At 43.2% G+C, this 16,905-nt stretch overlaps 1 protein-coding gene across 5 annotated transcripts in view; it reads left to right on the top strand.

The window, feature by feature from the left end:
- The window catches only part of tead3b (TEA domain family member 3 b), a 78,586-nt gene that overhangs the window by 49,727 nt on the left and 11,954 nt on the right, over window positions 1-16,905 (top strand). For 2 of the 5 annotated variants that reach the window (XM_063215181.1, XM_063215184.1), the window contains exons 4-6: window positions 5,220-5,284; window positions 9,019-9,081; window positions 14,326-14,337. In XM_063215181.1, the coding sequence (XP_063071251.1) occupies window positions 5,220-5,284; window positions 9,019-9,081; window positions 14,326-14,337 (140 nt within the window). Of the gene's footprint in view, window positions 1-5,219; window positions 5,285-9,018; window positions 9,082-9,334; window positions 9,398-14,325; window positions 14,338-16,905 lie in introns of all 5 variants that reach the window. The other 3 variants (XM_063215182.1, XM_063215185.1, XM_063215183.1) reach the window with 2 other exon arrangements.

The following is a 16,905-nucleotide window of genomic DNA, read 5'->3' on the forward strand; positions in this document are numbered from 1 at the left end:
AGCGCATATGGATACTGGGCACCGTCTCCAAACTTTCCCCACAAAAATAACATGTCATTACACCAAACTTCTGCAGTAGCACAAATATGGTCTGTACTCACGAAACGAAGCATTTGGAAGTTTGGAAATAGTCCAGGAGTTTAGTATTATCAACACAAGCTGAATAGCTTCTCTGCTGCTAAAGCTGTGCCAACGTTACTTCCGTCATATGAGACAAGCCCGTAAAAGTCTTCAACAAACTTCCAGACGAGAGTGTTAAAAAAGTTTTCACTGAATTGTGATTAAGGCTTATATTTTCAAGGAAATACTTAAAAGATATTTCAAATCTTACCTACTATCAATTAGACAATGATTTTCGTTATCAATACTGATGCTGAATTCACTTTTCATTGTGCATATTATGAGCTTCGTTGAGGACTCTTACATGCTTGTCTTAGATGACGGAAGTAACGTTGGCGCAGCTTTAGCAGCAGAGAAGCTATTCGGCTTGTGTTGATAATAATAAACTCCTGGACTATTTCCAAACTTCCAAATGCTTCGTTTCGTGAGTACCGACCATATTTGTGCTACTGCAGAAGTTTGGTGTCATGACATGTTATTTTTGTGGGGAAAGTTTGGAGACGGTGCCCAGTATCCATATGCGCTTGAGTCAAGCTAACCGGAATAAACATCGAATAACACGGCAACTCTGTTGATGTAAGCCTGCGGCAGAAAACACTTCGGGTGTAAAGGTGGATGGGTGTCACGGTTCAAATGGCATTAGGGTGATTCTACTCCGAACCATCGCTTCAAACAGTTTAGAGATCGATAGCTGGTTGTCCACCCCACAAAGGTTTTCAGTCAGGGATCAAACCAATGTTTTCCTGCCCTCTCAAGAGATCAATTACAGTAGGCAACCTGAAGTGCAAGCCATGGTCCAAATAAGCCTTGGGACCACCATGGTCTGGGTAACTGTTTGAAAATATTTATTTCAGTTTATTTCCAGAATATAATAAATCTATAATAGCAGATGGAACACATTTGTTTTTGCTCTGCTCTCATTTGGATTTGTCAGTCAGACATATGACTAATGATTGTGTGTGTCTGTGTGTGTCTGTGTGTGTGTCTGTGTGTGCGTGCGTGCGTGCGTGCGTGCGTGCGTGCGTGCGTGCGTGTGTGTGTTGTGCTGCTGTGTTCCTTCACTGCTCTTGTGGGACAGTCCAAGACAGGTGTTGATGTCCTTTAAGAGGGAATGACTTTGGGGGAGGATGGTGTGTGTGTGTGTGTGTGTGTGTGTGTGTGTGTGTGTGTGTGTGTGTGTGTGTGTGTGTGTGTGTGTGTGTGTGTGTGTGTGTGTGTGTGTGTGTGTGTTACACCAGCTGGCAGTTGTTGAAGAGGGACAGCGAGGCTCTTTGTGTCTGTGCTGCATTTTGAATTACTGCTCCAGCTGCTCAACTCAACTCCCCCTACACACACACACACACACACACACACACACACACACACACACACACACACACACACACACACACACACACACACACACACACACACACGCACGGCACACACACACACACACACACACACACACACACATGAATACACACACACACACACACACACACACACACACACACACACACACACACACACACACACACACACACACACACACACACACGCACGCACGCACACACACACACACACACCACACCACACACACAGACTTCTTTCTCCCTTAAGCAGCGCTATGTCTGTCCTCTTTTCCCCTTCTCTGTATTTCTTTCTTGGTACACACAAGCAATAAATATTCCTCGTATAAATACTCACAGCTTTCCATATCCCACGCATGCACACACTCACCCATGCTCATCACACAACCATGCATGTAACTGCCACACACACGCGCGCCCATGCACACACACACACAGACACAGACACACACACACACACACACACACACACACACACACACACACACACACACACACACACACACACGCACGCACGCACGCACACACACACACACACACACACACACACACACACACACACACACACCACACCACACACACAGACACACACACACACACACACACACACACCACACCACACACACAGACACACACACACACACACACACACACACACACACACACACACACACACACACACACACACATCTAAATACATTCAGACACTAAAGTGTACACACACACTGTTTATTTCAGATAGTGTGTTATGCACAGAGTACCATTCTGTATGTTGCCCACTCAACTCAATCATTCAGTACACAACAGCAGTTTCACTGTTTTTCACTCGCAGACACTCTCTTGGAAGGATTTGCAACACACACACACGCACACACACACACACACACACACACACACACACACACACACACACAAACACACACACACACACGCACACACGCACACACAGACACACACACACGATGTGCAGCAGTCATTTTGTAGGCCAGGGTATGGTGATGTTTAAGGGGTGTGGACACGCCCCCACAGGCCCTGGGGCCAATAGCGTGGCGGGCTGCAGCTGTGACAGGAGCAGTGGAATGTGTGGAATGTGGAGGCTCTCAAGCGGGCGTGGCCGGCTGCTTAACAGAGGAGAGAGAGAGCCCAAGGGTGGGGGAGGAGGGCTCTCTTAACATGCACACACACACACACACACACACACACACAGAGGGACACACACAGACACACACACACACTCACAGACACACACACACACTCAGACATGCATGCACACACACACACATTCACACACAGACACGCTCGCAGGCACACACGCACACACACACATATGCATGTGCAAACACACACACATGAGCACACACACACACACACACACACACACACACACACACACGCACACACACACACACACACACACACACACACACATATGCATGTGCAAACACACACACATGAACACACAAACACACACACACACACACCCATTCTCTCTCTCACTCTCTTCAGTCTTTCTCTCAGACTAGCCACTCAAACAACACGCAAAAATATGACACCCCCTCCATACACCCAGAAACACATCACACTGAATCATTGAAGTCCATTGTTGAAATCAGACTGATGTACTGATCATGGAAGGCCTCCTGCATTGCTGGGATGTCTCTTGTCTAACTCTTGATGTTGGTTTTCTTGTCCAACGGATATTGGTTGTCTTTTCAGCTGTGCTATAATGTCACAGCTGTCATGTCTACACTAGAGGTGTAAATCAGCACATTCGATTCGATATCTATTTCTTAAGCAAATACTTAATACTTAAGAATGCTCCACAATTTGATTCGATTTGATTTGGTTTGAGTCATGTCAAAATCTGTGAAAACACCTAATTTCATGTTCAAGTCTTCAATACGCTGTACGTTCGTGGTGTTTATGTGGGCCAACTGTAATGCACATTTGAAATGATCTCGCGGGCCAGACTTGGGCCCGGGCCGGTGTTAAACACCCCTGGTGTACCATTAGGAGGGGGAGCCGGGTTGTTGTTCTGTCTGGCTGGTTCTGCAGGGTCCTTCTGGTTCTGTAGCCCAGTGTTTCCCAACCAGGGGTACGTGTACCACTAGGGGTACGCGAGCACACCTCAGGGGGTACTTGGAAAAATGCAATAATAACAAATATATGGAGTGTAGTCACATTGGGATAGAGGAACAGATATAGAGCATGAGTGAGAGGGGTAGGCCTACTCATCATATGACAAAACTGCTTATGGGGTACGCAGGATAAAAAAGGTTGGGAAACACTGATCTAGCCTGTAGAATGCAGAACGCCTCTGGCCCCTCACAGGGCAGGGGAACCTGTAAAAGCTGCAAATAGATGAAGGACTTTGCATGACCTGTTTCTCTCTCTCTTTCTCTCTTTCTCTCTCTCTCTCTCTCTCTCTCTCTCTCTCTTTCTCTCTCTCTCTCTCTCTCTCTTTCTCTCTCTCTCTCTCTCTCTCTCTCTCTCTCTCTCTCTCTCTCTCTCTCTCTCCGTGTGTGTGTTCTGGTTGTCCTGTTTGTGTGGAATGTTGAGCCTGGATGCTACTTAATGCAGAGGGTATTTCTGTGTCTCGTTTAGAAGTAAAACCTGAAGGAGGATCCTTTCTGCATACTTGCACGCGCACACACACAGACCACCACGCACAGACGCACACGCACGTATGCGCGCACACACACACACACACACAGACACGCACGCACACACACAGGCGGCTTTACAGAGCTTGCCATTTAGCATTGAAGGTGATGGGGTTCAAGCTTAGCTCTCATTGCAAGTCTCTACTGCCACCTATTGTCCATATGAAGACATCACAGCTGTTTCTTTTCATGTCTTATCTGGCAGTGTTTCCCACAGAATTTTTGGAAACTATGGGGGCAGCGGCGATTTTTTTTTTGGGGGGGGGGGATTTCACGCGGGGCAATGGGGGGAGGGGGGTGTCACGCGGCGTGAAAAAAAATAGGAGCTCAGATAAGAATTTAGGAGCACTGTGAAATTGTTCACGCACAGACAAAAACGGTCTAAGAGAGTAGGCTATACCTTTTTCCCAACACACATAGGCGTACACATTCTACATGAGGGATGCTGGTCACAGGGCCAGTTTTTCAAAATTCCTCCCATAAAAGGGTAAAAGGGCTGAACAACATATGAAGAGTTCAGATGCAAAACCCTCTAACTCCATTTCTGAAGACCTGCACTTCTATATTTTTAGAGAACCCTGTTGTTGGTTTGGTTTACATTCATGTACTTGATAATACATATAAATAGTTATATTACATAAATAAAATGAAAAATATGCAATTTTTGTAGCTTTGTATTAAATAAAAATGAATTAAGATTATTTTCTGAAAAGGCACTTAGGGGGTTTTGCATCTGAACTCTTCATATTACACCTTTATGTCTATACACAACACATTCATTACACATTCATTTCTATGGTGGCCACAGTTGAACTATGGCGGTGCGCCATAGTTTCCTTAATGTATGGGAAACACTGTCTGGGCTTGATTTTGGGGGGTTTCCTGCCAAACTGGGCTATTTAGGATGACCAAATGATGATAAAAAAAACTTATTGCAGGTTTTCTGAAGATGTTTGGCCATTCATATAATATACATATAAAGAATTTTGTTCTAGTTGTGTGGAATCAGGTGGATTTTGAGCGTTCACTGGGTTCGAAATCATTCAAATCATGTTCCCCTCTGTGCCTTTTCTCTTCTCTGCAGGACGAAATGAGCTGATAGCCAGGTACATCAAGCTGAGAACAGGGAAGACCCGAACGCGGAAACAGGTAAGAGCCACGTCTGCTTGTCACGTTCAAGCCTCTGTGTGTGCTGCTCACTGGTCGGTCGGTCGAGGACTTCAGAATCAGAACTACAGGCTGGTCTACTTCTCAACCACTGGGCCCAGGAATGTGTCTATGAAGGTGCACAAAATAACTCTTGAGGAGTCTGAACATCAGTCATTTTGTGCCCCTAGCAAAATTACATTTCTAAACACTATGAGTGCCGAGAGGTGCGCACTGCACACTGCACACTGAGTACTGTACATGGAGACCCAGGTTCAAGTCTGGCCTGGGCAGGGCTGCTTCTAAGGTTTCGGAGACCCTAAGCATGACTGGTTAGGAGGCTCCCCTCATAAATAAATAATACTGTAATAATAATAATAATAATAATCCCATAATGATAAAATAATAATACAAATCTCAATTAAGGAGGCCCCAAATTTGGGGGCAAAGTGGTTGAGGCCGTCTGGTTACTCTACTTATACCTAGTGGCGGGCGGCCCTGGGCTTAGGGCTGGGCAATATGACGATATATATCGTTATCGTGATATAAAAGTGTATATCGTGACCTTTCTCCTATATCGTTTATATCGTGATAGTAATTTTAGCAATTTTATACAATTGAATATCATTTAATTACATTTCATGTTGTCACAATACACACTATAAGTTAATGTAACTGTAAAAATAAGAATAAGAAGATCAATTTTAAAGAAAGGTTGTTTTGCGACATGAAAAAATAAAGAGCAAATAAAGAGAATAACTGAAAACGTATGTAATTGTGCTATATCGTGATATAAAGTAATCCATATCGTGATATTGTTTTTTTTCCATATCAACCCCCCCCCCCCATATATATATATATATATTAAATGTCAGTGATGAATGAAAAATGTGAAACATATGAGTGCTTTGCTCATTCCTGGGTGTAGTCAGTTGAGAGGTAGCCCAGCCATAACTCCTGAGGAAACTGTAGTGCTGTAAACCTCATGGAGAGCATGGCCACTGAGCATGTGCGGAGAATAGATGTTGTCACTGCACACTTCATTCCAGCCAGCAGAGTTTGATCTGTGATGGCTTAGCCCTGGAAGTTAAACACATACCAGATATCCACGCCACAGAGGCACGATAGAATGTGACTCTGTAGGCAATAGATTCAACATGCTTAGAAACCGGGGCATGCATTCATTCCGTAGCGTTTCGTTAATGCCACAAGAGCCACACGAGAGTTGTTTGTAAACCTTTGTTTGTCTGCCAGTTGTTTGAATGCGTGTTGTGCAATGGAATGATACATTTTGCAGCTGCGTGCCTTCAATACAGGCCCGCAGGGTATCAGATTAAGGCTAGAATACATTCCGTGTCAAATATGTTTTTGGGGATAAAGAATAAATTGGTAGAGTCTGTGAATGGGTGCGAGTCTGATCATTCATGAATGGTGTTTTGAAGTGGGGTTTTTTTTGTCTTTTAATCATTATTGCATGTTAGTGTTACACTTCAGTGTCAAATCAAACTAATCACTGAACAAAACTGACATTCCTAATACCACTTTTATACCACTAGACAATATCATCATCACAAGTCTACTGTATGAATGAAACACTTAACATATAACAATAGCAACATTCAACAACAACAACAATAATAATAATAATAATAATAATAATAACTAGAAATGCATTCTCACAGAAAATGCTGGAAGCGGGCTTGCCTTTTGGGGCAGAGATGAAACAAAGTACTATTGAGAAAACAAAGCTAAAAGAAATCTTGGAAAAACTCCATCCACCCAGTCAGAAGTTATGGGCCAAACAATTCAGCCATCTTGGATTCAGCCATCTTGAAAGTGTTGTAGCTCTGCGTTTTGGGGATATACTAAATGACATACATGGTATTTTAAGTTGGCTAAGGAACACTGCATATGATATAATTTTGAAAATCAACATGGCTTCGAGCGGGATTCGAACTCACAACCTCCATATCTGTAATCCAACCCCTTTGCCATTGATATTAAATGACATACAATACATGATATTTGAAGTTGGCTAAGGAACACTGCATATGATATCATTTTGAAAATCAACATGGCTTCGACTGGGGTTCGAACCTCCAACCCCCATATCCCTAATTCAGCACATTTGCCATTCATACTAAATGACATACATGGCATTTTAAGTTGGCCAAGGAACACTGCATATGATATAATTTTGAAAATCAACATGGCTTTGACTGGGATTTGAACCCCCAACCTCCATATCTGTAATCCAGCACATTCGCCATGCATACTAAATGACATACATGGCATTTTAAGTTGGCCAAGGAACACTGCATATGATATAATTTTGAAAATCAACATGGCTTTGACTGGGTTTCGAACCCCCAACCTCAATATCTGTAATTCAGCACATTTGCCATCCATACTAAATGATATACATGGCATTTTAAGTCGGCCAAGGAACGCTGCATATGATATAATTTAGAAAATCAACATGGCCTCAGGTGGGTTTCGAACCCTCAACCTCCATATCTCTAATGCAGCGGCATGCATTACCACTAAGCCAAGCAGCTAATTGTCATGCATAGTCCAGCAAGACTATATTACATTGCATTGCAGAGCTCAACAATAGACTTCTAGAATGCTTGCTCGCACCTGCTCGTTAAGAATGGAATCTTGAGACAGTGACAGTTGAAATGGAATCCTTCACTGGCTGCACCTGTTGTGATTGACTGAAAGACAGTTAGTATTGAGCCTTTAACAGGGGAGAAAATGAGAATGAGTTTTTTGTCTTTACAACATCGTTGTAAAAAAACTAAAAGGAGTTGGCAAGTGTCCTTTTCACAGATCGGAGTCATGCTTGTGATCTCTCTAACAGTCTTTGAATGAAGTTTATAGGTTAAATTTTTCAGGCACAAATGGACCTCCGTGTGGGACATGCGCTGATCTCTTGAAAAATGCACTTTTCGAAAGAATGGGATTCTCCATAGAGCCAGGCCTGTTTTTTTTACAAACCTGCCATTTAAGAAGTATTGGGAGTTGGGAGATGAAACTTTCACAATTTGGAGACATCCCATAGAGCTCGCTAACAACGCGTCAACTAAACTTCTAGGTGAAAGTGTTGATGTTTTATGACCGAAAAAGCCTCCTACACTCTAATCTCTAGAGTGGCGGAACCTTGGTTCATGGAGGTTCCACCACTGTTTTCAATGGAGACCCAGGCTTTAACAAAATCGCCAAAAACGGGAAAACGACAAGAGACACAGAGAAGCCTATAACGAGACGCGATCTCCAAGCCGAGCCGGTCGTTTTAGTGTTTGAACGGTGTCTCTATCTCGAAAGGCCTAGGAGGAGATCCATTTTCTATTTTACTGCTGCCCTGCACAAGAACGATAATAAGAAACAGGACTTAGAGATTACTAGAATCGGGCCTTGCTCTGCAAGGGCCATGCTCTGCATGGTCCTTGCTCCGCAAGCCCGCTTAATGATGACAATGACAATGATGATGATGACGATGATGATGATGATGATGATGATGATGATGATGATGATGATAATGAGGACAGCAACATTCGGTAAAACTGTAATGTGCTCCACCTCAAGCAATGCAGTGTGTATTGCACTCCGTTTGTCTGCATGGCTGATTTTTGTTGTTGGTAATAACGCCTGTGTGCATACATACATAATAAATAATATGTGCATGTTTGAGCATGTGTGTACCGTATGTTTAACCCTGTCTCACACTCCTCCAGGTGTCTAGTCACATACAGGTGTTAGCGCGGAAGAAAGTGCGGGAGTACCAGGCGGGCATTAAGGTATGCACTGCACTGCCTGAGGGCCAGCCCATGGCTGCAGCCGGGCATGACTGGGCATCTCTTCCCTCTTTGGTTACGGCTTCTTCTCTTCTTCTTCTCTTCTTCTTCTGTCTCTCTCTCTTTCTGTCTTTACCCCTGTCTTGCTTTTCTTGCTGTCCCTACATCTGTCCACTGTTCTCTGGTACCCTTCCCTCCCTCTGGCCTCTGTCTCTTTTCTTTTCTCTCCTTTTCTCTTCTTCTCCATTCTCTGCAGGTTTCTAGCCATTTGCAGGTTCTTGCCCGGAGAAAGTCTCGCGAGATACAGTCAAAGCTGAAGGTATGCGCTTGTCTGCTGGGCTGAACTGGGCTGGATTGGACTGGGGAGGGGCTGGCGGCTGGGGGGCGGGGGCTGGGGCTGGGGGCGGCTTGGCTTGGCTATGGCGCTAATCAATCAGACATAATTATCAGATCAAGTCCCAGAATTCTGGAATGCAACACGACAATGTCTCACTTACCAGAATGAGCTGCAGATTTCTTGCTTAATTTCTTGCTCTCATTTATGCCCTTGTGTCCATGTTGGAATACATGTTGGCTTTTTCTCTAATGCGGTAACAGAGTGTGGGTTGCCACATCTATTGCCAGATTTTTGCTGTCGTTGCTGAAAGTAGTAAAATGTTTTAACTTTCCCAGCAGTGGGAACCGGGTGCTTTGTGATGCTGCTGCTAGATGCTTCAAGTTTGAGATTTGAATGCTGCTACTGAGGGTTTGACATGTCTGTTACCCGCTGCACAAAAAGTCAGAGAATGTTCGCACATCAGTAGCACAGGTGCTGGACCAAACATAAGACAACTGAAAGGAAAGGAAAGGTCCGCAACATTGTTTGATGCTCCCAAAATGTAATGGCACGACGTTTCGGACTATCCGTCCTTCATCACAGTGCGAAACGTCTTGCCATTAAATTTTGGGAGCATCAAACAGTGTTGCGGACCTTTACTTTCTTTTCTTTTGCCCGCTGCGCATCAGCTGCGTTTCTCGGATGACTTTGGCTAGTTAGCATTGAGCACCTGTAACAGTGCGCTGTGCACTTAGAGCAAGGCAAAGTGCAGTGCAGTGTGCTTGGGACTGGGTAATGCGCTGGTTTACCTTGTTATTGCTGGTCGTTAGATCTCGGGCTTATACTACAAAGCTGGTTCAGGAGTAAACCAGGTTAAGTTAAGAGGTAAATCACCTAATAGAAGAGCCTGGAGTACTCATTTGAAATGAGAACTACAAGCTTTTCTATTAGATGATTTATCTTTTAACTTAACCTCTTAACTTACTCCTGAGCCAGCTTTGTAGTATAGGCTCCTGGTCTGTGCTGAGGCTGTGATGCTGCTGCTGCATGTTGGCTTTTTTGGCTGTGTATTGGCTGCTGTATTTTGCTGCATCGCTGCATTCAGTCTATTCTCAAGGCTCTAGTCTAGTCTATACTAAGACTCTCTCTCTCTACCTTCAGCCGTCTGTGTTTTTCCATTCATCACATTTCTACATTCTTCTATCTTCATATTGTGTCTACTGTTCTCTCCATCTCAACATCCAACTATGTTTGTCAAACTTTTATTTTATGTGCATACAGTTCAACAAGTTTGTAAAATGTACTTTGTGAGTGACTGGACCTTCACCTATGTGAACACGCACTTTGAAGTACAAGTGGCAAACAATAATGTAGTCCGCTTCCATGCTTTACATGTTATCTAGTATTAACTACACTTTCAGTTCCATTCCTCCATGTCTAACTCCTGTTTTAACCATGAGCTACCATTATGTTTTCTTTGATGTGTAGTGGTGATCATCAATACTGCCCTACAAAGGCAGTAACTACACATTTTGTCAACATTGAGTTTAGACTGAAAATGGTCTTTATTACACCTCCTTTATCTTGTGACAAAGCCTTATGATCCAAATTTGTCCCGTTTTGGAGATATTGCTTTGTGCAAATTTGCAGTACTTACAATATCCAACTCAATACCAAGGCTTTGAAGGCATTTTTCTCATTTTCAATGTTGGCGTATTTACTGCATTCTCCCTTTGTAGGGCAGAATACTTCATTACATTCATTCCACATAGAGCACAAACACGTGCTGATACTTTGGCTTTTCATTTTAATTTCAATGGACTCACTAAACTGTTGTGTGATTGGGTATTTCCATGGCACATTGTTGTCCTGCAAAATTGCTTTTAGATATTTAGATATTTTAGATACATCACTTTTAGAAATCACCAGTAGGAGGGTAGAAGAACATAAGACTATGTAATAAATAAAAGTGTAATGTCAGCGTTTTACTGTCATGGAATCTACCAGTGCATGATGCGTCATCAACACCAGACATGTTGTCTATAGCAGTGTTTCTCAACCTTTTTTTAAGTGAGGCACCCTTTCAATTCATGAAAAATTTCAAGGCACCCCAAACCAGCAAGCCTTAACATGGCATCGTTTGCTTCTGATATAACCCAAACTTAGAAACGTAACACATTCAGAGACGTCACACAACCTACGTTCAAAGTAGCAGCTGACTGGGACGACCTATATTTACTTTATAGATGAAAGATTCCAATGACTAGCATTAACTTATCAATTTAGACAAATATGAATCATATTACATCATTTATTTTTCAGCCATGTTTCCGCGGCACCCCTGAGGGGGGCCTGCGGCACCCCAGGGTGCCCTGGCACCCCTGTTGAGAAACACTGGTCTATAGGCCCAGATCCCAAACCATCATACGCACAATACACACAGTACACAGTAGTGGACAGATTGAAGAAGCCGACGAATCAAACCAGTGCTTTGACACATATGCAAAAGGCCTCGAAGGAAAAACCCAAATGTGTTTAATTTTCTAAAAATCCATCACAGCAGTGCAAGTACGCTGCCCGTTTCACACCCATACCCTTCCTCTCTGACACCTGATTATACAAACATCTGTACAAGTACACAGCAAATACCACAAATCACAAATCCCTGGCTAAAAGCCTTGCCCTTACCCCATAGTACTCGTCTTAAGAATAATGTGTTTGCTGGATTTTGCATTTGAAGAGGTTGTCACCATTCAAAAGACTATATGGTAGCTCACCCAGGAGTCAACCTCGTTTATGCTGAATGGCATGGATATGTGGGCCACTGTTTATTTACATCCCATTATTGAAATTGACATTGATTTGCAGAGTTATTGTTTTTGTCAGGCATTCAAAAGCACACTATTAACCCATTTAAGCCTGATGCTGCGTACATGCTGCATTGACCAAGGCACCTGTAGCAACATAGATGCTGAATTCAGACTCTTGAGATTTTATTTATTTTTTATTAAACATTTAGGTATGTTAGAGCTGAATTAACACATTCTAATGCAAGATGTGGGTCCTAGCTTTTAAGTGCAACTTCTTTCATGTGATTATGTGCCTTGGAGGATGATATGTTTAGGTTTTTATAGGCTGAAGGCACCTTTTCCCAAAAAGGGCTTAAGCATTCAGCAGACCTTAGGCTGAAATGGGTTAACAGCCACTTATTTGTACGACGTTCAATTGTGAAATTAATTTCTAATGAAAGACAATGGACTTGGGAAATGGAAGGAAATGGAATTGAATTAGCCTAAACCATATGAAGCTGTGCAAAGGCAGTGACCATGCACATAACAAAAATTATTAAAAACAACCATTGGCTGCTTGTTAAATAAACTTGTTCTTAACATTTACGGCATAATATACATATGATCATTTACCCACAATTGGTGTAAATTTAGTGATTTTGATACTAACTTGAACAACTTCTTTTTAAACTTTTTGTAGGAGCTCAAGGGTAAAACTGACTATTGCTTTATAGGAAACCCTCATCACATGCTTCCACTCAAAAGCCCTATAAAGCTATGTGTACACCAAGAGCAACCTACGCTAACTGAGCGACAGAAGTCATTATTTCTCTGTGGAGGGTCGGTGACTAAAGCAGCCAAAGCTAATTCACCAGGAGCGAAGCGACCTGAGCTACCAGAGCAAATTTCAGTGATAAATGTTAAGCTAATATTATGGTAATGAGCTATGAAGCAGTTCATCAAAAAACAATTGGAATGTTCATATCTCCAAATGTCCCAGGCTGTCAAGACAGAGCCGTTCTGTCATTTGCTAAATAAAACATGTCAATGTGGAAACATGGCAACACTTTTTCAGTGACCTCAGCTACTCGGGTAGCATACGTAGGTCGTTTCTAGTATACACGCGGCATAATGATATGCTAAATATACTTTTTACCGTAAAGCGTGGGCAACCTGAGCAGCCTGGTGAACAGTATAACTGTCTCTGTACTCTTCTTGTGTTTGACCATATTCAGGGGTGTCAAACATAAGGCCTGGACGGCAGATGGTTCAATCTGACCCCAGACTTGTGGAGAGAGACCAAAAAAAAACAAGTGTCAAAAGAAGAAGTAATTGCAATTGCAATATTTTCTGTAATTGGCTGAAATTTCAGATTTTTAATACTTGAGAACAAATGTCTTTTTTTGGTCACCATTTACAGTCAATGCTCCTAATATAATCGTTGTCTTCCACTCGAGATGATTTATTCCAATATGAAGCATACATTTGTGATCTGTTACACTTATGTTACTGGTCTGGCCCACTTCAGATTAAATAGGCTGTATGTGGCCTCTGAACCGAAATGAGTTTGACACCGCTGCCATATACAGTAGCCTGCAAACATTATTTTACACACCTTTACAGAAGCAAAAGTCTCTACGGAGTAGGCCTAATATTGCATCATAAGTAGAGGTGCTAACTAAACAGTTGCTTTTGGGCCACATTTACTGTACACTGTGAAAAGGATTTGGAACCAACTGTTGTCACGTTTCAAAGTAATTGGTAAAGAGTTACCAAATCAACCTCCAAATGAAACATATGCCAAGTCCTGTGTCTTTTACAGTGTATTGTACAGTTACATGACATTTGCTGAAAATGACAAATGACAAATGTCTTCCAAATAGTAAGATAACAAGATGAGATTGGGGGTATATTCTATTTAAATGTATTTTTTGGGGCTTTTTGGCCTTTATTATTACAGGACAGTGTGAGAATAGACAGATGGGGCAGGATCGGGAAATGACCCGGGCCGGACTCGAACCGGGGTCCCCATGGGCAATATAAGCCCAAATGTGGGGAGGTTAGCGCGGGGGGGTATATTCTATTTAATCCAGACAAGGTGTACTAATGATGACTATTTATTTATTTCTCCTTTTGATTCAGGCCATGAACCTGGTAAGTGTGCATTTTGCTCCAGTTGTGCACTCTGCCTTGCTTGGCTTCGTCGCTATTATATGTCTTATGCACCTTGCTTAGACTATGCTAAACGCTAATAGCAAGTGCATGGCTCCTACCTCTTGACCTCTGCTGTTACAAGTCAGAAAGCCAGATGTCTGCATGACAGGACAATCAAAATGACCCATGTTTACTTGGCTCTTGCTTTCAAGGGCCATGCGAAGCGCTCCATGATGCTGCCGGCTGCCTTTGCTTTTTGTCTTATGTAAGAACTTATTGAAAAAGTCTAAAGCATGATGCTGTCGCAATGAAAGCTTTCTTGGTGTCAACACACATTTTGACTGTTTGGGTAGATTTCTTTCTGTTAAACTCAACCCATAGCGAGATAGTCGTACTTCTAAATAAAACGCACTAATGGGCATTTAAAGCAGCACACTATTCTTATTTCTATCACGAGATCTGACAAAAAGAAAGATGGCACATCAAAATAAGATCCAAATGAAAAAGAAATCCGCGACAAGCTTGTCTTATTGTGTATTTAATAGAGCAACGTTTCGACCTTCAGGTCTTCATCAGGCAAAGTGTGAGACTCTCATTGTCCTGCACCTGGCCCATCGGGTGGGATGTGCACACATCTACTCCTCTGAACATCAAAATAAGATCCCAGCAGGCCATTACGTAATGGTGATGCCACCTCACGGGTTTGCAGTAATAGGGACAACAAAGGAAAAGGCAAATTCAAGAAAGACATTCAGCCTTTAAGGACGCATACACATAACAGAGTGACCAGTAGGTTGAGATTTATCTTCTCGTGCGCATTATTCTCTAGGGTAGCCTACACCGTCCAAGTCATCCCAACTCAGATGACAACTTTTGATGTCCAACGTATGTCCTTGGTGTAAAAAACTCCAATGCGCCCCCTTGTGGCAGCATGACTTCACTGACGGTAAGGGTTAGTGAAAGGTCTCTAGGTCTAGACTACATAGTCAGCACACAACGTGGCAGGTATGGCCTCAACGTCAAAAAAGTTCCGCCTGGTCAAATGGCATCTAAAGTTGATGCCATGGTGGTGAGAGTGGATCATCTCTCTACACATCATGATATCATCATACCTTTTGTAACTCTAAACATGTTGCATTCACATTCTTTATACGAACACAGAACTTCAGAAGTTACAGAACTTCCCCCGTTTCTCTATTGCAACTTTCTCTGTTGCGTCTTGTCTGTATTTTTCGCTCTCTGACCTCAGTCTCTCCCTCTATCTCTCCCTCTCTCTCTCTCTCTCTCTCTCTCTCTCTCTCTCTCTCTCTCTCTCTCTCTCTCTCTCTCTCTCTCTCTCTCTCCCCTCTCTCTTTCTCTCTCTGTGCAACTATGAGTGAACTGAGAGTGAACATTTACTCTCATAGACATCTGCTCTGTGCCTCTCCACCACCACTTGCCCTTGCAACCCCCCACCCCTACACCCCTTCATCCTGTCTTCACAAAGAAGCCTGTTGTCCCCTCTGTGGATGTGGGACTCCATCCACCTGCCAGGGCTAAGCAAGGGCATTGCCAAGTCCCCCTCAGGCCAGCTCCCTACCTTTTCACAATGAACCGCAGCATTGCATTGCTGGAGCATGCTGGAAAGTCACCAATGACAGATACAAATATGTCTCCTCTCAAAGCCAGCTTTACCACTGGTGGTTGTTATTACGGTTTTGCATAGGCTTGGCACCCACATTTCTTTTCAAAAAAAGATTTGTATGTGTTGTTAAGCCCTTATTTTTGTGACAAGACGGGAGTGGAGAGAGAGAGACGGGGAAGGCTCAGCAAATGACGCGGGCCGCACTCCAGCCCGGGTCACCGGTGTAGCAGTCCAGTGCCCAGCCGATTGAGCCACGGCTGGGCCGTCTGGCACCCACTTCTATTCGTGTGTAGTTGAGGGGAGACTTTTGTTGATCTTCCATCGAGCTCTGATTCTGCTCCTAGCATAGTGGTGTCTTGCAAATACAGTACACATGATCCTCCAAACCTGTAAAGACATCCAAATCTGCATTTGCGAGTCAGGCTTCAACATCAGTTTTTAAATAGATATCTTTAGGGCTATTTTGTCTTTATTTGTCATAGGACAGTGAGAGAGGGACAGGAAATGAGTGGGGAGAGAGAGAGAGACGGGGAAGGGATGGCAAATCGAACCCGGGTCGCCAGCGTAGTAACCAGTGCCCTACTGTTAGGCCACAGTAGGGCCAAGCTTCAACAGAATTGATGGCCTGTCCTCCATGTGCTCCGCTTGGCATATAAACTCTCTTGTCCTGCCCTTGCTTGGTTAATAAAAACATCACTCCAGACCTACCCACATGCCTGTTTCCCAAATACATACTCAAAAAACCCATTATAGCTTCTGTTCCTGGATCAAGCTGTGCAGGCAGTGAGCATGCCTGGAGTGTTTAGTGGGGGAAAGAACAAGTATACATCATTAAAAGTCCTGCCATATACAGCTACGGTGTATTCCTTTCTCCTGCATGCCCCTAAACAGAGATGTCTTCATGAATAAGCTCATTGGGTCAAGTTGAAAATGTTTGCTACAGT

Source organism: Engraulis encrasicolus, chromosome 14 (genome assembly GCF_034702125.1).
Source record: "Engraulis encrasicolus isolate BLACKSEA-1 chromosome 14, IST_EnEncr_1.0, whole genome shotgun sequence".
NCBI classification, from domain to species: domain Eukaryota; kingdom Metazoa; phylum Chordata; class Actinopteri; order Clupeiformes; family Engraulidae; genus Engraulis; species Engraulis encrasicolus.